At 41.1% G+C, this 24,150-nt stretch overlaps 2 protein-coding genes across 3 annotated transcripts in view; both read right to left on the bottom strand.

Annotated features, from left to right (window-relative positions):
• CHN2 (chimerin 2) overlaps window positions 1-24,150 on the bottom strand; it is a 306,404-nt gene that overhangs the window by 59,732 nt on the left and 222,522 nt on the right. The gene's annotated exons all lie outside the window — the stretch shown is intronic.
• On the bottom strand, window positions 1,978-4,289 carry LOC306668806 (putative monooxygenase p33MONOX). The gene has a single exon (XM_079152573.1). The coding sequence runs from the start codon at window positions 3,963-3,965 to the stop codon at window positions 3,048-3,050; it is 918 nt and encodes a 305-aa protein (XP_079008699.1). The 5' UTR covers window positions 3,966-4,289; the 3' UTR covers window positions 1,978-3,047.

The following is a 24,150-nucleotide window of genomic DNA, read 5'->3' as shown; positions in this document are numbered from 1 at the left end:
AATAGCCAGATTGTGGAACCAACCTAGATGTCCTTCAATTGATGAATGGATAAAGAAACTGTGGTATATATATGCAATGGAATATTACTCAGCCATAAAGAATGATAAAATTATTGCATTTGCAGGCAAATGGATGAAATTGGAGAATATCATCCTAAGTGAGATAAGCCAATCTCAAAAAACCAAAGGTTGAATGATATTGCTAATAAGTGGATGATGACACATAATGGGGGGAGGGAGGGGTTAGTGTTAGGGTTAGAGTTATGGTAAGGGAGGGGGGCAAGAATGGAGGAAGGAAGGACTGTATAGAGGGAAAAGAGGGGTGGGAGGGGTGGGGGAAGGGAAAAAATAACAGAATGAATCAAACAACATTACTCTGTGTAAATTTATAATTGCACAGGTGATATGCCTTTGCACCATGTACAGGTGGAGAAACAACATGTATCCCATTTGTTTACAATAAAAGAAAAAAAATAAAAAAAAGATAGGTTTTTTCCATTAAATTTATCCAGAAAATTGCTCTCAATCTGTAAAACACAACTGTGAGAATTCTAGATTTTGTAGCATTTTGATAATGACTTGGGTTGAAAGCATTTTTAATTCTGTTTTATAGTTCAATTTTTTAAAAACTTTGTCTTACATTAACATGGCTCCGTTACAAAATTTCATCCATATCAAAATGTTTCCAAGGATCTCCTGAGGAGTTGGTAAGATGAATGCCCTCTAATGGGCCATGCGCTATTTCAGTGGAAAATGCTATGTGCTTATGAAGCCCATGATCATAGAAATAGCAACTGATCCCTCAAAATTACAAAATGTTTTCATTGAGAATTTTTTTTTTAAACACTGCAGACTGGACTCTAGGCCCTCTGAGCTGACATACCTTGCTTTAACCTCCATGGGCCTCATTTTCACAAATCTGAAATGTGGGCAGTAGTAGGTCCTTCAGAGTGGACTAAGGGTTCAATTTACGTTACAAGTTGGACATTGCCCTAGACCCATGCTTGCCACCATCCCACAAATGTTCATGCATATATAATTTAATGAATAAACTAACTTTCATGATTACACCATTTTCAAAATAAAGCCTGGTTTGGGGAAAATGTTGCATTTAACTAAGGTTACCTGTGCTTTATGTGATATAAAATTTCCTTTGTGCCCTGTCAAAATTTCTAAATATATGGTCATTTTAATCTGATCAGAATAACTGGAGAGTTAAGAAGATGTGAAATATTTAAATCACAAATGGGAGTTCTTCAAAAGCATTTGGTGAAATGAATATGAAGTTGTATAACAGATGTATAAATGCTGCAAAAGCAGACTATAATATCTTGATGATATCAGAAGGAGAAAAGGAAAGAAGGGTGTGTCTAGGATGCACATTTAGAAAAACAAATGGTGAGGGTTAGATTGTACTTTGTATGGGTCCTGGGGAGTCAATACACCTAGTAGCTTTGGTTCTGGGCTCCATGTAGTGCTGCACTCAGGAAAGAGCCTTCCACATCCTTGGAGAAGGTGGACACAGCAGAGGGACAGCCTGGGAACATCTCAGTGACTCAGCATCTTTCTACCTCATGCACGTGACTGGGAGTGAGAAGCAGATGAAGCTCCTTGCTCTGTGATATCGTCTCAGCCTTCTTTGGAGAGTCTTAAAGTAGATGCCACACTTCTAAGAATAAACCATAGCTACCTTCAGGGGTCACTGGTCATCCAGTGTATATCATGAGTGTGTATTTTCTTTCTTTTTTTTTTTTTTTGAGAAAGAAGTAATGATTTTTATTGTCCAAACAAAAGATCTTAACAGAAGACACAAATAAATTAGTTGTTCTGACAATTTTAGACTTCAGGGCTTCTCTATGAGAAGATCAGTTCCTTATGTAAACAAAAATCCTAACCAAAACAAAACCAGCAAGTATCTGAGACAGTGTTCAAGACAAATGTACAGTGAGGAGAAATAAAAATGCAATTTCTAAGATATGTGTTGCATAAAGATATGAGGCTGGTTTCGGTGAAAAATGCTTTTCTTCCATTGAATACTTCCACCTCCCTTCCAAAAAGTTAAGCCCTGACCTGGACAAAGAAATTGAAATAACTGACACTAATTTTGCATGAATAATTTAACTGGACCAGTGTATAATCTAACTGTACTTACCATCTTATTTACTCTAAAAAAATTGAAAATCCCAGGGTCAGGGGTATAGCTCAATGGTAGAACATTTGCCTAGAATGGGCAAGGCCCTGGGCTCAATCCCCAACACCACCCAAAAAAAAAAAAAAAAATCAATATCAAATCAATAGACTTACTTTTTCCTTTTAGGAAGTTTCAACCAAATTGGAGTTAAATCTCACTTTAAAGTACAAGAAAGGATACGCAAGACTAGTGTTTGTTCTGTGACATGTATATGAGAAGTATCCCTCCAACAGCAGTGGCCCAAGAGGTACCAAGAAGCATGAAGAACTGGCTACAGGACAAAGCAATCAATCCATTCGACTGACCAAAAAGCAAGGAGACCAGTTTTAGCCTAGAAAAGAGGAGTTCCTGCCAAGTCTGGCTGTTAACTGTACCAGACCTTAAACAGGTTGTAGGTCCCCCTACCTAACAAGGCTGGAGCACAAGATCAGCAGAGTCAAAAGGGCCAGTCACCCAAACTTGTCAGCAGGCACCCCTACACTGTGATGTGTTAATGCTATGCTGATGGCGGTAAAAAGAAGCCTAGGCTTTGGAATAGCATAAACATTTACCTAGTAAGCAATGATCAAAGTCCTGGTCTGGGATAAATGATACAAGAAAGGGTAAAGAAGTCCCCCAAACATCACTGCTGAGACTTTTTAATCTGACTCTAAAACACTACAGGTTTCTTCCACAGAAGGACAAACTGCACTGATGTTTCTCAGAATTAATTAACTCTCCACCTCTAGCCTGTTTTTGTTGTTTTTGTTGTTGTTGTTGTTTTGTTTAAATATATCTTTCCTATGTCAGAGCCAAGGCAAAAGAGGAGTAAAGGACAAGAAACCCTCTGTCGCAAGTCCCTGGGACAGAAAGCACTCTAGAAGCCAGAGGGTGTGAGCACATTCAAGTCACGTGGCTTGAGGTTATGGGTCCGTGGCAGTTGTTTTTTCCCTTCTATGGCTGGGACATCCATCTTGGGCGGCTTGAAGGTTGCTGGATCTTCAGCCATTCGGGTGGCCTGAGCACGGATCAGCTCCATGGGAGAGGGCTTCTGGGCTCCTTTGTAGGCCTGGATGGCAAAACCTCCGGAATCAGACTTCTGAAGGGGTCTTGGACCATAAAGGCTCCATTTATCTGATGAGTTTCTGTCCTTATCTCCATTTCCAGGATCCATGGTACTAGGATTTGGACCAGGTAAGGCTGTAGAGGAACCAGAAGAAAACCAGCCTCTGGGCCTCTGCTTAGGGGAAGAGTGAGGGGTGCTGCTTGGGGTAGACTGGGCTGATGCAGGCTGCTTCTCCTCCTTTGTTATCTCTCCACTCTGTAGCTTTAGTTTATGGAGTGCTTCTGCTACTCGGAGGTACTTGGTTTCCTCAGTGGTAAGGCCCTTGTGGGGTGTATAGCCAGCATCTCTCAGTCTTGCCTGTTGCTCAAAACGCTGAATGCTCTCCTGTGTCTGTTTTGTGATCAGAGAATTCATGATGACATGGGTAGCTTTGGCCTTCACCACCGAGACCTTGTCCGTAATGTCAGTGACCGTTGACAGGGTCATGGCATGGGGGGATACACTGGCCTCTCCTTCCTCCTCCTTGGCAAGGTGCTGATACTTGCACTCTGGAATCACTGGCTTCCAGGGAATGCTGCCCATGTCCGATGGAGGAGGAGTCATGGGTGCAGGGTCCTCAAGGGCATCATCATAGCTGAATGCCCGGCGGCACATCCCGATGGGCAGGGACATCTTGCCTAGAGGCCCGCTAGGCCCAAGAGCAGGTACTTCTGGTTGTCTTGAAGCCATTGATAGACTGGGATCCAGGTGTTTTTTTCTTTATAATTCGGAGCTAAGTCCCTGCCACCACAGTGAAATGATGTCACGACTATGCTGACACACAGGTATTAATGAGGAACATTGTCCAGGTGCTGCAAATTAGCAAAACTTCCCAGGAGGAGTCCATCCAGAGGTTCTGTGTTCCCGCTGCCTCCAAGCTGCCTGCGACCCCAACTCCGGCACTAAAGAGGATCCGAAGACCCACGTCTCTCAAGAGGTTGTGGCGCAGTCCAGACCCAAGCCATCTTGAGAGCGGCAGCAAATCCGACTGCCCCCACCACCAACTAGAGAGCACAAGCTCATGAGTGTGTATTTTCAAAAACAGTAGCATAAGTTACACCACGGTGGCTTAAACTTTACCGATTTCCAAATGCTTCTTAGACCACTCATAGGACACCACATTTTCTGTTGATTTCCTTCTATACCATCCATTCAAGCTTCAAATTTGTGTTCCTTAAAACACCCAGTTACTCCAAGTTGCTCTATGATTAAGTAAGGTTGGAAAATTCTGTGTTGATTCCTTTCTTGGAAAATTACCATTTATATCAGTCTTTAGACTATCCCACACTTTTCAAACTTATCTGTAACCATGTAAAACCAATGAATATTTAGCAGTACTCATTCTTGGGATATTTGATACTTAATTTCAGAATTGGCCTGTTGATTAAAACAGAGAATGCACATAGTTTCTAATGCAGAAACATAATCAGGGCTCAATAAAGGTAGAGTGATTATTATCAAGCTTAGCTAAAAGTACTGCTATATCTTGAGCAACACACACAAAAGAAGATTACAACTGGATCTGTCAGCCGCTCCTGGGTAACCCTATGTGAGAGGAGATGGTTCTCACATCCTTTTTCTCTTACATGGTAATTCATTTGGGACCAGTGGATGAGGTGATATGAATCAGGTAAGCACAAGGGTTAATGGCCACAGCTAACTGACAACAGCAGGACACTCAGGCCTACATGCTACACTGTACCTCTTCAACTCCCAGCACCAGTGAGTCTCAAGTCCCAACATCTCTGGCACCCATCTACCTTATTTTCTAAAGACCCCCGATGAGGCTAAGAAAGAGTCTTTCACAGGGGTCCTTTATCCCCATACAACCTGACTCAAACAATCTGTATCCACAGGAAACTGATACTTTCCCCCTGGCTCTGAGTCTTTGAAGAAAACTGTTGCACTTTCAAGTAGTATAAAGGCTAGTGGACAAGATCCTAAGGAGGAGGAGTGCCGTGGGTTAGATGGAAATTTGGTGCAGGTCATGGCTTTGGGCATGCTTGCCCACATGTGGTCTGTTATTCTGTGCCCAACTGCTTTGCCCTGAACAGAATAAGGGTTCTGTCAATGTTCAGAACATTTTGAAGGTTCTCTGTCACTGGTCTAGAAAGTGCTAAGGCCTCCTCTCTCAAAATTGTCATGATCCATGATAAGAACTGAAATTAGGAAAGGAGGTAGACTTTTCTTGCTACCATGTTGCTAGCATATTCCATGCATAATGGGGAGGCTAGAGATCTGATTTCTCAAAAAAGTGAATGATATACATCAATGAAAATGAGGCCCAAATTGTGATGAAATGAATTAAAATAAGATTGCCTTCCATATGGATTCTAGGTTTCAGTTTCTAACACATAGATGTGACAGTTTTTTAAAATGACTGTAAAACTCTTTTATATGCCTCCCATAAAGCTGTGAGGTTTATATCTCCTGCCTGGAAACCTGGATAGACTGGCAACTATTTCAAACAAAATACAATGGAGGCAATACTATGTACATGTGTATGTTAAAATAGGCTAAATGAGTGTAAATTATTAGACACAAATGTTTCAGTGTATGAATATAAGGCATTAATATGCTGTTTGACAAGAGAAATATACAATTACAATTCATTATATGTATCAGGGATTGCTCCAGACTCTTTACATCCTCCCATCCATCATGCAGCCAGCACGCTGTCAACCAGCCATACACTTAAGTATTCATTCTTCCACCTACTTATTTATCTGTCCATCAGTCTATTTGTCCATCCATTTGCCTACATGTGCAATCAGCCAAAAAAACAAACAACCATCATTAAGTGAAAAACTCCTATGTGTTAGGTTCTATACTAGTCACTGGGCATCCAAAATTAAGTAAGATCCCGTCCCTGTTCTCACTTAAGAGTTCACAGGCTAGGAGAAGTACTTACAGCACAGAAGTTTTGACATTTGCTGGACTTTGATGTTTAACATTGTTTCAACCATGAAACTGTTTTTTGAGTCCTATGTCTTAGTCTTTGACTAATTTCCATATGTGGAATTTTGCTGAGAATATAAACCTTATTGCCTAAAAATAAGCAAGTTATTCTGCTCAGTATATAGATTAAATTTTAAATATATAAATAAATTCATATATTTACAAATTTATAAATACATATTACATATAAATATGTATATATAATATAGAAATATTATAAAATGTAAATATTTATGTGTTATATAATATGTAAATATAATGCATATTTAATAAACATAAAATTATATATAAACATATTTATAAATTTATATCTATAAATTAGTATATTTATAAATTATATATTCATATTCTATTTCTATATTTAGTTTATGAATTATGTAATTTATATATTATTATATATATTCATAAATATATATGTGTGTGTGTATGTATATATATGTGTGTGTGTGTGTGTATATATATATATATATATATATATATATATATATATATATGAATTTCCAGTGAGCAGGGGCCCAAACTACTATGGTTTGGATAAGAGATGTCTCCCAGAAAGTTCATGTGGCAATGCAGGGATGTTCAGAGGTGGAATGATTTGATAATGATGGCTATAACCTTATTTATTATTATTAATGGATTAGTAATTTTGATGGTGAGCTGAACAGATTTCCTCCCAACATCCTTCTGCAATAATGTTCTGCTTCACTTCAGGTCCACAGCCATGGAGTCAGCTAACCATGGACTGAACCTCTAGAACTATGAGCCAAAATAAATTTCTCTTCCTCTATGTTGTCATTGTCAGGTATTTTGATCACAGTGATGAAAAGCTGACTAAGACAGTAACCGTGAACTTGGAACTCCTCAGAATACATTTCATCTCATCTTCTGTCTTTTTTGTTCATATTACTCACCCTGGTCATCTTTCCATCTTCCCCTGGGGGGCCCAACTACTTTCTCCCAGAAACATTTTTTGTGTCTGACTTGGCACAAGTTATTCTTCATGCACTTAACTCTAAGTTCTATGTGGCTGTATCTGTCTTGCTTATCACTATAGCCCTGTCTTGTAGCACACTGCCTGGCTGTGTAGCATTCAATAATATCTCTGGATACATAAGCAAATAAATGAGCTAATTAGGGTTGATTCATGGGAAATATACACTTGATAGGCTGCTTTAAACATGCGTTTTTCATGTTTTAAACATGAAATTTGTAACTTTGGCTAAGATTATGAGGGAGAAACATGGATTTTAGTTTCCCACATGTGAACAGAATCAAATGCTAATCATTTATTCAGTATCACAAAGTAAAGTAAATGACTTTACAGTGCGCTGCCATGAGATGGAACAACACCATGGGATAAGCCCAGTTACTGTTGTGGGCAAGTAGCTGTCTCTGCATCCTCTCCTCTCATAGATAAGGAAACAGCCCTGAGAAGCAGAGTAGTTTGTTCAAGGTCTCCAAGCATGTGGGAAGCAAAGTAGTGCCCTGGAGCAAGGCTTTCAGAATCCTAACTCAGTGTTTATTCTGCTTTGTCATGTCTTTGCTGCCCAGGCAGGTTTTTGCCCTGTCCCTTCTGTTTGTACCCATTTGCTTCCCTCCATGGTCAGGTTCACCCTGTCTCAGGATGCCCTACCTGGAAAGATTTCAGAATCTGAGAATTATGAATACTCTAATAAAATGTTCTGATGTCAAGATGATTTTAAGCAAATCATTATTGACCTTGAAAAAAAAATCAAACTGTGACATTTGGATCTACAGGCTATCTCCCCAGAGCTTCAGATTATCACTAGCAGACCTGGAAATATGAAGAGAGCATAGCAAAAGCATTGTCTGGACCTGGTGGTTTGAGATGCTCTGCTCCAAGTTAACATTTCCAGTTCTCCCCACGTGAGACACATCACTCAGTACAAATCCTCAGTGTGGCTGGGCAGGACCAAAGCCAGAGCACAGCTGTTTGCCTTATAGAAAAAAAAATCTTCATAATTAAAAGAATTGCTGCAACTAATTAGGCAAAACCTGAGCTGTGAGACAGGAATACCCAGGGGTTAGAGGAAAGGCATAAATATGTCTTGTTCATAAGGCTGAAAAGCTGAGGACCATTTTCAACATTATCCTTCAGCTGCAAGCCATCGTACTAATGATGGAGATAAAGACTGAAGAGGATAAGATGATGATCAAAATAAAAGGTCACTGTGGGGCTGGGGATGCAGCTCGGTAGCAGAGTGCTTATCTTAAAAAACCCAGCACCTCAAAAAACAGAAGCAAAAACGAAAGTGAGAACACCTCACAGTGATTAGGACACTGTGCTTTGCATGATACATGAATAACCTCATTTATCCTCAAAATAGTCCAAGAAATAGGTACTGGAGATGGGGAAACTGAGGCTCAAGAGGGTAAGTAATGTGCGCGGTGCCACGGCTAATAAGGGATACAGCTAGTTTTTGAGACCAAGATTGGATTGATTCATGAGCCCCTATCTTTAACCTTTCTACAATTTTTGCACTATTCATCTAGAAAAAGAGCAGCTATAAAGTTTTTAAGATACTGTTTTAGTTCAATGTAGATAGGATGAGCCTCTCAGATCCAGATCACCCTTTGTGATCCTGGCTTTTAAAAACCAACCTCTCATGGCACCTGTGAAACACCTTTTATCTAAAGAGCATCTTAGAAGCAGAAAGCTAAAGAACAGAAAGACCAAACTGGTTGCACTTAAATCACAGGACAGCATTTGCCTTTAGAATGTGTTCCAAGAACCCCTGCTGGGCCAGGCTAGGAAAGCACAGGAAGGTGCCAGCCTGGGGCACAGTATGCAGTCAGTGTTCAATGAACACTTGATGAATTTGAATTTGTCCCCAAATTTCTATTGTTACAAAAGTGCAATGGGTCACTCTTTCCCTCGGAAGAGCCAAGATCTCTGCTGAGGGTGGGTGGGGCATGAACCTTGGGAATTACCTGGCTAATAATGAGGTAGTTCCAAAACTTTGCTGCACATTAGAGTCACCCAGGAAGTTTTAAAAGTCCAGTGATCTACTTGGCACCCCAAATCAATAAATCAGAATATCTGTGGGCAGAAGCTTGGCATCAATATTTTTAAAAAGATACTTGTGTTATTCCAATGCCTACGTGCTAAGGGAAATTTACTCAAGTAGAACAGTAAGGGTCATGGTGAAATTGTGGCTGCTGGCCTGGGGCATCTGTGCCTGGCTTGCCTCGGTGACAGAGGGGGAGAAAGTGGGAGGACAGTGGCTGACATGTGACTTGCCCAGTGTGTCCTATTGTACTGATGATTCCCCTCTCCTGTTCCTATTTCCTCTCCTCCTCTGTGTCTTCTCTCTGCTGCCTCGCCAGCTGCCTGATTTCCAGTGGTAAGAAAATATAGGTTTCTAGAGGCTTCTCTTACCATTTGTGGGTTTGATGGAAGTTCATTCCTACTTCTCTGGATATCTGAGCCTAGCATATAGGAAGCAGGAGGCGGGGTCACAGAAGAGACACGGTGCCCTGCTGGGCTACAGCTGATCCTAACTAGCCTGTGTGTATGTAGCTGTCTCAGCAGAAGCTCCAATGCTGTGTGCTGTTCGTGGGACTGCTTCAACCCTGAAATAGCTGATAAACCTCAGAAAGGAGTCCTTTGTTCCTTCCCCCATGCACAATTACCAGACATTATATTATGTCTGTGGCAATTGGGGCCTCTATCCGTGGGTTCATGGAGGTCTCACCTCACCAACCTGCAAGGGAGGTGCTGGGAAAGTTTCAAAGATGTAGACAGCACTTCCTTGCCCTGCTTTCCCTAGGACTGCATCTCCCTTTCAATGGGAAAAGAAAATTCCAAATGACATGGGAAACCAGAGGAGGGGGAAGGACAGCAAGAGAGAATCATCGACAGGTGAGACTTGAAAACACTGGACAGAAGAGACATGATGATTCTTACCCAAACATACCAGTCTTTGAAAAGACATTTGAGAATAACATTTTTTTTTAAAAAAGATTAAGCTGTGCAGATAGATCTAAGCCTTCAGAAGTGGGGCATCTGACCTCTGACCCACTGTGCTCCTGGCAAGGGGCATTGCTAGGGACAGAACACCAAGGAATTCCTGAGAAAACCTGAAACTACATAAAAGGGCACCAGGAACCGGTCCCTTCCAGTTCAGTGTAACTTAATTCAAAAGCAGGGAGACTTCTTTGTAAAAGAATCATGGTTCAAATTCAAGGCAACAAGTGTTCTTGACTGGTTGAATTTCATCTTCCGGGCACTGCATCTGTCTGTTCCTGAATTCTGATATTTAGCCTCATTACTGGATCAATACAAAGAGAGCTTTGCAGATGAGATAGGCACAGGGCAAAGCCAAGCCAACTGTCTTATCTCCTGCTCTGTATTTGCCATATTAAAATCCCATCTTTTTAAAAAAAATTGTTTTAATTAGTTGTACATGACAGTAGAATGCATTTATACATTTTGATAGATCATACATAAATGGAGTGTAATCTCTCATTTTTCTGATTATACATATTGTAGGATCATATTAGTCCTGCAGTCATACATGTCCATGAGGTAATAATATCCATTTCACTCTACTATCATTCCTACCCCCACACCCCATCCCCACCCTTCACTTCCCTCTACCTAATGTAAAGTAACTGTATTCTTCCCTATCCCACCTCCGCCTTATTATGAATTAGCATCAGCATATCAGACAAAACATTTGGTCTTTGGTAAAAGCTCCATCTTTAACGCATCCAAGTAGTTGCAGGATACTGAGAAGTTTGATGGGGGACATTTGATAAATACATTGACTTGACTGGAAAATCTCCATGCAGTTGGCCCTACCACTGTGATCTTGGTCAGGGAATCTGATGTATTTGGGCCTCTGTTTCCTCACTTCCAAAATGAAGGCTTAGAGGGGACTGCTTTGCATCTTCAAATGTCCAGCAATTGCTAGCTGCTGCACCGGCAATACAGATGCCCTTGAGAAGTACAAAGTCAAGGTGGGACCGAGACAACCGGATAATTATATATGATATAGGAGCTATGGGAGAGCAGAGCTAACATTAGAACTTTACATATGTGGTATGTGTGTGTGTGTGTGTGTGTGTGTGTGTGTGTGTATGTGTTCACGTGCATCAACTTGTTATATAGACACTGTGGCACTCCTTTGGAAAAGCAACTACCAGAAAACTTGCCTCATAGTTTAGAAATCGAAATAGCATCAGTGTGTCCCACTAGTTCTAGAATCTTCACCACGTGGTAAATAAACAGAGATCTATGCTTCAGTGACACAATATGTAACCCTAAGTCACAATCTGGAAACAGATTGCTGTATCTGCATTCCAGGGGAACAGTTTGAAATAAAGTAGGAATAATAAAAGGGTATCACAAAGGAAAAGTTAAAAACCAAGACAATAACACACTCAAAGTGTTTTAAAAAGGAGTGGGCAATTGAAATTGTGATGTTACTGCCATTTATTTGTACACTTGATCTTAGCCAAAAGGCCAAGAAGCGATATTTATTTGTAAACTTCAAATAGGGTGATGGGTAAGGCTTGAAAATCGCATGCTAATTCACAAAGGCTACAGAGTCACGGGCAAGCATTGCATCGAAATAGCTCCAGCAATGAGCGAAAGGCTTGGTCCCTGTACAACTGCACGACTCCTCAATGCCAGTGCACCTTGCTCCCTGGGGACCCCTTTCACTTCCTTTACACTGAATTGGAACCAAGCACAGCAGGGTCAGGATGCCCAGACACTTCAGAACCTGCCCCTTTCCACACTGGTTTTCTCCCCATAATTACTTCTCCTGTTGCCCTCCGGATACTCATTTAAATGCTAAATAAAAAGAGAGAGTTCTCCAAGGCTAGAGACTTACCGTTGTAACCTGGAGCAACCTCAGAGTGAAATTAAAATCAATTAGACCCCATGTGGGTATAATTATAGTAATGGAATGAGCAGAAATAGAAAATGATCATCTTTTGGGAAGCAAATATATTTCGTTATCTGAGCTAGTGTGACAAGAGTTCATTCCCACTTGCCAGGTTAATTCTAGAATTTAGTTCTGACAGTCACTGTATGGTGCTTGCAGAGAAGCCCCAGAGAATGACCACAAGGCCAGAACAGGCCCTTTCCAAGGAGGTTACGATTCTATTCTTCCTCAGCTAAGAGAACACAGGTGACTGTGCTGTTCATAAAGCAGCTTCTGGGGTGTATGTGACCTGGTTAAAGGACACAGTAAGGTTACAGGTGAGGCCAGAGCATGGTGGACAATCTAGAGAAGACCTAAGGTTGGCCAGAAACTGTTCTGACAGTGGTTCTGGCCCTGGTTACCACCTTTGCTGGAGGTCTGTGTTTCTGAGTCACAGGCCATCACCAGAGCTGGGACCGTGTGGTTACTCCACAGTCCAGAGTAACCAACTAACTGACCAGCAAGTCTATCAAGTATTCTGGAAAAAGAGGCATTCTGGTGTGCTTCTGTGTGCCTTTAGCCTGGGCACGGTGGGAGAGGATCTGGGCCGTAGGTGAAGGGTGATGCTCCCAGGGTCTCCTAGCTTCCTGTGCCTTGTGGAGAAACAGGCAGCTGCAGAGTTCCCTGTATGGCCTGTGTGGAGGAATGGCATGGGCCTGGGGTCTGTGCTTTCCCTCTGGGCCCTGTACCTGAGGCACTCCTGGAACCATGGGCCAGTGCTTCTTAAAAGGGTCCTGCAGACCACTGGTGCCTGGGAAAATAGACTTGTGGGTCCTGTCATAGACCTAGAAATCAAAATGGTGGGAGGGAGCAGGGAGGCAGGAATCTCCATTTTTAAACAAATATGCCTGATGATCTTCATGCTCAGTAAGCTTGAGGCTGATTACCCTGGAGCTTACACAGCCATTTGGTCACTCAGGGCGGAACAGACTCAGGGCAGCTTCACTTTTCCTAGGGACTTTGCTGTTAATCCAGAATGGCCCTTCCCCTCTCCCTGAATCTCTCTTATTCTGCCCCCTTCCTGCCTTCCCAGGCCACATGAACCAGGCCAGGCATTATGGTGGGTGCAGGAAACCAAAGGTGACTAATACATGGGCTCTCACTTCAAGGAGCAAATATTTGCCTTAGTTGAGGAGATAGGCATCTGAACAAATAATCACAAAACACTGTGTGCTCTGGGCGTAGTAAAGGCAGGTGCAGAGTGTTCTGGGAGCAGAAAAGAAGCAGCAATAAATTCAGAGAGGCCAATGGAAGGTACTCCAAGGTCAGAAAGAATCTTCAAAGAAGTGACCCGGAGATGGACCTTGACAGTAGAGCAAGAATGTGTTCGTTATATTGAGAAAGAAGAAAAAAAGCACTTAAAGTGGACAAGCAAGTCACACAAGTTAGTAACATATTTGGGGACAAGTCTGAGTTGTCCTCAAATATTATATCAGAGTTATTGTTTTTATGGGTTTTCGACTATCCTCAGACCTATGGAATGTACTCTCTCTCCTAAGGATGATCCTCAGACACCCCGAAATTGGGTTGAGATTGGGAAATGCTCAGCGATGGTGCTCTGAGTGTGTGGCTGTTGCTACTCTTCTTCTAATGTGGGGTGAGCTGGAGTGGGCAGTGAAAGTCTGGGATACCACTTGGCCAACCCAGCAGCCCATAAAAATGGGCTTCCCTGGGCTGGGGTGAACCACAGTCCTCAGTGAGGGGTCATATTCTCCTGTTTCCTCCAGGGTGAAGTGTATTGTTTGAATCCAGTAACACCTGGCACCCCAGCCCAGCCCAGCCCAGCCCCTGCCCCTCGGTCACTACAAGAACTCTTGGTTGAATGTTTTGACCTTTGCAAAACAATACTTGTAAGATGAATATCTGAAAGTGAACTAGGAACAATGGTGTGATTAAAAAAACGTGAATTTCACAGTTCCTGCCATGGTGGGGAAAACCACACACTGACATTAAGTAGGAAAGCAAGGAACCTGCGTTCCGGCTCCAGTGCTGCCACCTCAGGGGCAGCTGGGTGGCTTTGGGCACAGTTTTTATGTTTCTGGGCATCCTCAACTTTGAAGTGATGAGATAATCTTTAAAGTCCTATCTAGCTTTAAATTTATAATTTTAAATTTGTGATTCTACTGGATTATTTTTCAAAGCTGTGAAGCTGTGGTATCTGATTGGCATGATTATAATACTTATTATTATTAATAATAACATTTAATAAATTTAAATTCATTTGATTAATTGTGCCACCATTAAGCTCCAGAGCTTGCTTCCCACCTACCAGTTCCAGGGATTGAACCCAGGAGTTCTGAGCATTTTAGGCAAGTACTCTACCACCAAGCTACACCCACAGTCCTCCCAGAGCATTTTGTGCAAAATTTATATTGTACTAATCTTGCATTACCAGCAAACTGGACATGTGTACAAGGCAATCTTGGAACACCATCATGATACTCTCAACCTTGCTGCTTATTATAATGTCAAATGAAAGCACATTTTTACTGATGTGCTGGAATTGGCTTCTAGAGTGTGCATCTCATTCTGGCTTGATTCAGTGACATGGCATTGGTGACTTGAGATCAGCTGTGGGGAAAGAATTGACACCAGGGAAATAGGCAAATGCTACAGGATCCCCTCTCCACCTTGCCCCAGAGGGAAAGCATTCCCAGTTGTTAAACATCTAGCAGCACATCATAGGTTATATATTTCTAAAAGAATTCACAGAATTAATTTTTAGCAATCAATTATTTTTAAATGGATGTTTAAATTATGATTTTAATACATTTGAAAACCTGGCTACTTAAAAAACACAAACTGTTTTTAAAAGTCTTAATTTTTACTATATTAATTTAGATCCAACAACCACTAATATTTACTGAGCACCTACTATGTACCATGCACTGTTCTAAACATTTCACATATACTATCTAATCTGAAGTCCCCCATTTCTGCTTCCTGTGTTCTCAATCTATCATGCCCCCCTTTCCTTTTCTTTATCCTAAAACATCCTACTTATCCTTAACAATATAGTTTAAATTGTTTTTTTTTTTTTTTTTTAGGTGCTGAGGATCGAACCCAGGGCCTTGTGCTTACAAGGCAAGCACTCTACCAACTGAGTTACATCCCCAGCTCAACAATATAGTTTAAATGTCATCTCCTATTTGAAGTGTCTCTGACCTCATCCCTGATAAAATTGATTGCTCCACTATGAATCTCCCAGAGCATTTTGTATAAAATTTATACTGTACTATTATTATGTCTCTTACTTCTGTGTTTTCTCTCCACTCCATCCCCACAACTGGCCTTTCTTATACAAAGCAGGAATTTTAAGCCAGGGAGTGTGTGGGGACTGTGTCTGGAAGCAGCACTGTGGGAGGCACATGGTTTCAACATGTTACAGAAAAGCATGTTCAAGGAATCAACTGGGATTGCATTTTAGCCCAAAGGATCCAAATGAATCTTTTAAAGTAGAATCCTCTTACTATAGCTTATTAACAGATGGATTTAGATTTAGGTAGAACTCAATATCACTATCAAATCTAAATCAACTACCCATAAACCCTGGCATGGCCTAGTTAGGTTTTGACATTGGGATTAATTCTGATGTTCTTTGTTCCCAAACTTAATGGTGCTTCTGAAATATAAGTAGGATTGTCTGAAAATGACCCTAGGTGCTTGCCTTGGATTATCGGGTTAGAGAGCTATGGAGGTGGGGGGTCTGATGCTGTCAGTTGATCTGCAGAGGCTGTGCCCAAGCTCCTCTTCCCATAGGACAAGTGATGTTCTCCCCCAGGGTAGCATTTCTTGGGTCCCAAGATTCCCAGGTGCTGAAGACTTGCATTCCCAGGTCACTCCCATAAACAGCTGCCATCCAAACCCAGGCCTCCTGCTGCCAAAGTAGTTTCATATCTCCCCACTAACAAGATCGCAGTCACACTTGCCCTATGAAGAGAGGTGGAGGTGGGCCTGGGGCTGGTGGTATTTTCCCTGGAAACAAATCCATTCAGCAGAGCACATCAGCCTGAACAGAACTTTCTACCTTCTTTTATCCAGCTGACCCTGACCTTGCCGATGTTTTCTTTTCCTCAAGAAAGCTTATTCCAAGGCCTAACTCATATTGTGTGACACTGTGCAATTTATGCCTATCCCTTGGCAGATGACAGATGGCCACTTTGAATGGAACTGTCTTGCTAAACATTTTCCCTTTAAAAACTAAATAGTGTCAACAACTAGCTAGCCTCTTTCAATTTGCAAAGCACATTCAGATACTTTAATTCACTGGCCCCTCAAAAACTGTGTGAGGCAGAGATAGCTTTATTAGCTCCATTTTATTGGTGAAGAAACTGAGGCAGAGAAGGCACCAAGTGTTGCCTGAGGTTCCTTCATGGAATCCGCAGTGGAGGCAGGATGAGAACCGGGATTTTCCTACTTCTCACCACTTGCTACACCCTGCCCTCACAGCACAGCACAATGGATGTGACTACCGGTGCTATCCATTCTTTCATCCATTCCTCCTATAAAATGTGTCATGCTATTGACAATTCAGCTTTATATCAGATTTCCTTTATACAGCAGAGCAGGCACCAGCCAACCATGTCCCGTCTTGCAGAGAAAGGGGAAATATAATTCTCCCTCAACAAAGGCTGAACAAATAACACTTTCAAAAAAATCTAAGAAAGAGTCAATAGGGTGGGTTTCTGTGTGCCATCTGATCTGGCTGAGGAGGACTCAGTGTGCACAGAGACGCATACACAGCAACAAAGAAAGCCGGAGGGTATAATATAGCACAGGTGTGCCATAGACTGCAGGTGTCCCCAGGGGGATCCAGGGCGCCACACTTGTGCTGCTGGGGCACTGCAAGATGGGACCAGGGTGAGGCAAGTGAGAATTTAAGGGGCACTCACTCGGAAGCCGACCCTTCTTCTGAGTCTGCATCCCAGAACTGACAATCCCTCAGATCCCGAGGAGCAGCAATGAAGGCAGTGTCTCCAGAATGAGAGCAGAAGCAAGCTAGAAAAAGACCAAGTGACATCCAAATGGCCTTGCCCACACAGCACTGGCTACATAATTTGCAGGGCTCTGGGGAAAATGAAAATGTGTACCCCATTTTGAAAATTAAAAATTTTAAGCAGGTGACAGTATGGCATTAAATCAAATGCAGTTCTTTTTGAGCCTGGGGCCCTGTCAGGCTGCATCCCCATGAAGCCTGTGCCAGATGTGTCCAAACTGTCCTGCTGTCCTCCATCAGAGGCATGGCCACCATGATGAGGGGTCCTCCTTCAGTCAGCTGCAGGTCTGAGCATACACCAGGTTGCTGGGAGGTGTCCTGTAGGAAGTTTATGGAGCTGTCTCATCAGTTGTCACTAAAATAGTACTGAGATGGGATTCAGAGGACACCAGTCCTGGTTTGGTCTTGTTTTAGTTATTAATTAAGTTATAAGATCCTGAGTTAATCACAGAATGTCTTTATGCCCTAATTTCCTTGGTTGGGCTGACCTGTAACTTTAAATCTTACCATTGACTCCTAGAGGCTCATTACTACAGATGATTGAAAACTATATTTGGAATAAATTTAACCCTCCCCCCAAATATATTTCCCTGCTTCACATACATGACTATTTAAGAGGTTAATATGTTATAATTAATGCAAATACGAATTTATTAAAAAATATTGAATTCACAATAGCTTTATATAAACTACATTAGTTTTTCAATCTTTTCTTTTTTTTAAAGCACTTAGAGTAGTTTCTGAAAGCTCTGTACTTCTGTACATGTCACCATGGGCTGGTACCAAATAGTTCTCAAAAAGGCACACTTTAAGGTGTCTACCTGGGATCCCAATACCATTATAAGCTTACAATCAATTCAAAATTTACCAGCCTGATTTTATTTGTTGCTTGGGTAACTATTTACTGAGCACATACCATGTTCCAGGCACTGCTGTCAACATTAGGAAAAGTAGTAGACAAAAATCTCTGCACATGTGGAGTTTACTCTCATGCATGGAAAGACGATCAGTGAATAAAGAAGTTAACATGGTTAGTAGATGTTATGTGCTGTGAACAAAAATAAAGCAGAGAGGAAAGCTAGGTGGACCCTGCATCACTACCTAGTTATTTAAAACTCTGGGGAGTTCTTTCCCTTCCAGGTCCTCGGCCATCTCTGTGGAAACTCAGACTCTCTCCTATCACCAGCTCAATTACTTGTACTATTTACCATTTGTCCCTAGTTTGGGAGAAAGGAAAAGTAGTGTGTGTGTTGTGGAGGGGTGGCTGTTGCTTCTCTATTTCTCATTTATTGCGGTATAAAAAGTAATGAAGTATTGCATATACTACCCATTTGAATACATCTGTATTAGTTTTTTGTGGCTGCTGTAACAAATTACTACAAACTTGGTGACTTAATACAACACAAATTTATTCTCTTAAAGTTCTGGAGACCCGAAGCCTAAAGTCAGTTTCTCTGAGCTGAAATCAAGGGCTAATTCCTGCTGGAGGTTCTAGTAGCAAGTCTGTTCTAGCCTCTTCAGCTTCTGTTGGCTGCCTCCTTGGCTTATGGCTACATTGCTCCAGGATCTTCAAATCTCTCTCTGCTCCGTCTTCTTGGTTTTCTATCCTGTGCCTGTCTGTGGAATCTCCTTCTGCTTCTCCCTTATGAAGACACTTGTGGTGGTAGTTAGTTTTCACTGATTAATCCAGGAAAATCTCTTCATCTCAAAACCCTTAATGTAATCATAGCTTCAAAAAATCCTTTTTCCAAATTAAGGTCACATTTGCAGGTATTAGTACCTGATATCCATGGGGACCATGGTTCTGCCTACCATGATAGTCTAAAAAAGCATTCATTCTCCCTGCCTTCTGTAAGTGCTAACTTAAGCTCCTTTCCTGCTCAGGTTCCTGAAGACGCATTGATGGGAATGGTGAGTCACACACAGGCCAACAAAGGTGAGCACTGCAACAGGTAAAATAAACCTTTCTATTTGCTTTCAAAACATTCTTCAAATGAAAGTAAAGTACACACCCTAGATTCCTCCCTTGGGGAAGATCCTGGAAGTCACTTCATGAAACTCAGAACGACTGGTTAATCATAAATGGGACATTCCCCTCCATCCTTTTCTCTGGAGGGGGAGAAATGGAAGTGATAGAGAGATTCCTGAAGAGTGGACTTCTTTAGAGCAAACACTAGGTCTCCACGCTCCTGTAGTCTTCCTTTTCTCTTTACTTGCCTTTGCCTGAACTATTCCACATGCCATGGACATCTGTGTGCTTGCCTTCATAGTGGGGCTGTGACTTTACCTACAATCCAGTGTTGGCTGACCAGTCAGACCATCACATTATCAATCACAGCCAATATTTACTTGGGTTGATTACTGGTGGGTACGTGTTCAACACAGTATAGAGCTCTGCAAGTGTTTCTGAATCAGTGTAAATAACCTAATTCATTTGCTAGTCTGTGACCAACCTCTGTAAAGTGCCAATAGTGAGTACAAGCATCCCTCTGGATCTGCAGGGGTTGCTTTCAGCACCACCCACAGATGCCTCTATACAGGATGCTCATGTCCTTTATAGAAAATGCCATAGCATTTGCATATAGTCTATGCACATCCTCGTATGTACTTTAAATCATCTCTACATCGCTTGTAATAATACAACATAAATGCTATAAAAATACTTGTTATATTGTATTTTTTAGGGAATAAAGATAAGAAAAAAGTATATATTGTTCAAATATTTCAAATACTCTCCATCTGAGGTTGGTTGAATTTGCAGGTGTGGAGGGCAAACTATTTTAGGATTTGCAGGCCATGATCTTCATCCTATAAGGATGATGCAACTGTGCCGTAATAGCAGGAAAATACCCATAGTCTATACTGAAACAAATGGGCATGGCTGTGTTCCAACAAAATTTCTTTACAAAAATAAACCTTATTTATCCCTATCCTAAAATTGGCAGTCAGATATCTATTTATCCCCCCACCACATAAATTTGAACTGTTTCTATTGATTTAAGGACAATTTCAGCTATGCTTTACATTATTGCCTCTCCAAAGTGGGTTTCCTGGCACATGAGCTATTTTTGCAGATACTCCTTGTGTTTATAGAATTCTAAAAATACTTAATTTTTTAGGGAATTGCATTTTTTCCTATAGTTCTCAAGTTGTTTTCTTTCCTCTACATGTGAAATTATGGAGAAATACTTTGCTGAAATTATGGAGAAATATATTTTCACTTTCCTCTCTGTGTGTACAGTATTGTATAAAGTTTAAGTTACCAGCCAAAAAATAAAAAAAGATTGTAAAGTTATTCAAGTTTTTCTTTTAGTATGAAGGAAAGTCCTATGATTGAATTTCAGTGCTAACTTGCAGGATCTGGTCTGGTGATTTGTAAATGAGAAATGCTAGATCTGGTGAAGTGCTGGGCAGCACCGTTTCCCGGGACATTCAGTTCAGCCCACATTCACTAAGCATTTGGTATGTACCAGGCCCAGGCTGGATGCTAGGACTGGTTTCTGTCCTTGAAGAGTTAATAGTCAAGGAGGGGGATAGCAGAAATTAACAGGCAATATAATATGGAGAAAAACTGCCCAGGTGGAGGAGGAACAGTGTGCTCTGGGAGCAGGGAGCCTTCCTTGACTCCCCAATACCAAGAATGGCTCCTCTGAGACAGGAAGGATGAGGAGGAGAAAGTTAAGCAGTGAGAAGGAGCTGGGAGTGTTTCAGACAAAGATAGCAGAAGTTGCAAAGTTTGGGGGTGAGTTATGGGGTGAGCTAATGCAGAAAAAGAAGCTTGGTATGGCTGGAAAATGGAGGCCAGGAAAAGAGAGATGACTCAGTGAGGCAGCCATGTGGAATCAGGTAGTTAGGGAGACTGAATTACTTCTAAATGCTTGGGGTGAGGTGAAGGATGACTTTAAGCAGGGAAGTGACTTGGCAGGATGTATAAATGCTAAGGTATAAACTAATAAAAAAAATTAAGAGAAAGCTGTCATGCCCTTCTCCAAGTAGACTTAGAAGTCCTCAAATGGCTGGCTCTGGACGATTTCTGATATACAACACCAGCAGTGGCCTTCAAAAGAGTCACTTCTTACTAAGAAATAGAAAAACTCAATTTGATGCATGATATTGTGAAGTTTAGAAATATCAGAAGCTGTTAATGTTCTATCAGGAAAGAAAAGCTTACAAAATCTAGAAAACAAGGAAGGAGGTGACAGAATTTTGTCCTTTAATAAAATAAGGTGATATATACCTAACAGTAAAGGCTAGACCCAGAAAACTCAGAACTCAGATATTAACACTGTATATGAAGGGACTATGTCCCTGAAATACAAAGTGACTTCTGAATATAGGTCATTTGCCACTTTCAGGATAATGAGGGAAGTTTCTGCAGTAACACTCAACAAACAACAAAACAAAAACTCACTAAAAAGGATCATCTTCCAAGCTTTAAAAAGTGTGAACCCTTGGCTCTCAACCCAGACTCACGGAATCAGAACTTTTGAGGATGGCAATTTGTGTTTTTTCAAAGCTCTCAGGTGATCCTGATGTACAGCCAGAGTTGGGTTCTTGCTTGTTTGTTTTTAGTAGATCATTTTTATTGGGTATAATCGACATACAATATACTGCACATATTTGAAGTGTACAATGAAACATTTTCACTTATCATGTATCGTATATTAAGTATGTGTGTACGTGCACATACACACCTGAAAAACTACTGCCACATTCAAGAAAATAAATAAGTCCAACACCCTGGAAAGTTCCTTTGAGCTCCTTTGTAACCTTTCCCTCCTGCCACTGGTTTTGAGCAGTGTGTTTATGATATGCCCAAGTGTAGTTCTGAAGTTTGGGGTTTGTTGAGATTCTTAGATATCTTGATTTATAGTGTTAAATACGTTTGGAAAACTTGTGGTCATTACAACTTCACATATTTTTGGGTCCTCATTTTCTGTCTCATTTCTCGGGGATTCCAGTTAAATGTATATTAGACAGTTTGAAACTGGTCCACGGTTTATAGATGATTGAAATTTTGTATTTGAAGACCAAATTTTCTTTGATTTGCTACTACAATGATGATTGAACTGAAATCCATCCCACATGTTTGATGATTGATCTATTTAAATAATGAAAGACTATAAAAATTCACCATATCTATCTAACTCCTTGAGGCTCAATAACCATTTAGTCTTTGGATCAAAATATAAACTCTCCCAAATCCTCAAAACAACAATTCAAACCTGGGTTGACTGTTGCAGTGACTACAATACAAAAACTACAAAAATAGTAATAGGTTATATTTAACCTTAATAAACTTAAAAAAAAAAATCGAGATAGGTCTTGAATGCTCTTACAAGAGGGTTGGATTTACTATGTTCATCATTCATTGCTTAATTTATTAACAGCTAATTAAAAGTACTAAGCTTTAAGGACATAGTAATGACAAAGCTAGATTTTGGGAATTAAGTTAAATGATGGTAATAAACGTTTACACATATTAATACATGTTAGTGGTCAGATTCAGTTCATTTCACAATTTTCCAGAGAGTGACAATGCGAATATATTAACTGAACTGAGAACATGAAAGCATGGGAAGGAAATGACCAACCAGAGCAACTGGGGCCATCAGGCCACCATGGGTGAGTTTGGGGCAGCCTCTATCTACTAATTTTGCTTAGATCCCCAGGCTTCAGATCCAGCATAAATCTCTCTTTTCCTCTATTCATGATTCTCCTCCTTTCTCGTAATCCTGCCATAGTGTCTTTGAAGGTACCCAGATACTTGTGTGACCCCCTAGAAATTAGCAACTCTGGAAATGTACGAAATGGATCTGGCACCATACATCCTGTTTGGTCTAAGGTTTTGGGTGGGCAAACTGTCCAAAGTAGTGTGGTAGATTGTCTGCACAGAACAATTCCTCCCATTCCACAAGTGCAAGCTGCTTCTCCATGGAGTGATGGAATCTAGTTCTGCCTTTGAATCTGGGCTGATCTTGTGACTGGCTTTGGCCAATAGAATATGGCCAAAGGGAAGGTGTAGGCCTTCAGGAGACTGAGCCACTTTGTAGAGAAATTGAACTACTCTGATGGAGAGAGATATTGGGTAGGGAGAGAGAAAGCACAAGAACCTGGGGGATAAGGGAGAGGGGTCTAGCCAACCCCCAGACATCCTAGCTACATCAGCTCAAAGGCCAAATATGTGAGCAAAGTCATGCTGATTCCCAGACCTGGTGGAACTGCCCCAGACAAAGACATGTGGAACAGAGGCCAGAGTCAAGCCATCCCTCCAAACCCCTGACCAATAAGCAGAATCATCAATAAGTAAGTGTTTCTTGGTATTTTAAGGCACTACATTTTGGGGGTAATTTGTGGTTCAACAGTTGGTTACTGAAACAAGTGGACAATAGAATTTACCAGTGTTAGCTACAGAGAACTGACATAAGACATTTTTCCTGAAACGATATTACAAAATGCACAAATATATAGACTTCAACTATTTACAGTTAATCCACTTATTTGTGATAAGAAATCAAGTTTCACAAACTGTATTACTTTTCCCTACAGCATCAAATAAAAGGTATAATGGTGATGGTTTTCTTTCACAATTCTAAAATATTGGAAGCTTAAAAAGTTGCTTTGGAAGCAAAGCCCATGAGTGTGCATCTTCACTGAAGAAAAACCTATGGGACCCTTATCTGAGAACTAAGGATTCCTGCCTCACCCCAAGAGAGGGTGATACTTCTCTGCTCAGTATTTGTTCAGCCTGAATGTGATTTGCTTTGGCCAATCAAATATGAGTGGAAGTGACAATGGCCCCTACTGAGTTGGAAAAGTGAGAGCCTTTGTGTGACTTTTCCATCTCTTTTCCACCCTCCTGCTTCCCAAGACCAGCATACTGAAGATAAAGGCTGTTCCTTCAGCATGGGTCTTGGGGTAAGACGACACTACCAAGTAGAGCTGTAGACACCCTGAGAAGGACATG

This window comes from Sciurus vulgaris (assembly GCF_902686455.1).
Source record: "Sciurus vulgaris genome assembly, chromosome: 8".
Lineage (NCBI taxonomy): Eukaryota > Metazoa > Chordata > Mammalia > Rodentia > Sciuridae > Sciurus > Sciurus vulgaris.
The sequence above is the reverse complement of the archived record's forward strand: the minus strand, read 5'-3'. Positions and strand labels throughout refer to the sequence as shown.

Coding starts and splice junctions, on each gene's coding strand:
- LOC306668806 (XM_079152573.1), bottom strand. CDS start 3,965: ATGGCTTCAAGACAACCAGAAGTACCTGCTCTTGGGCCTAGCGGGCCT.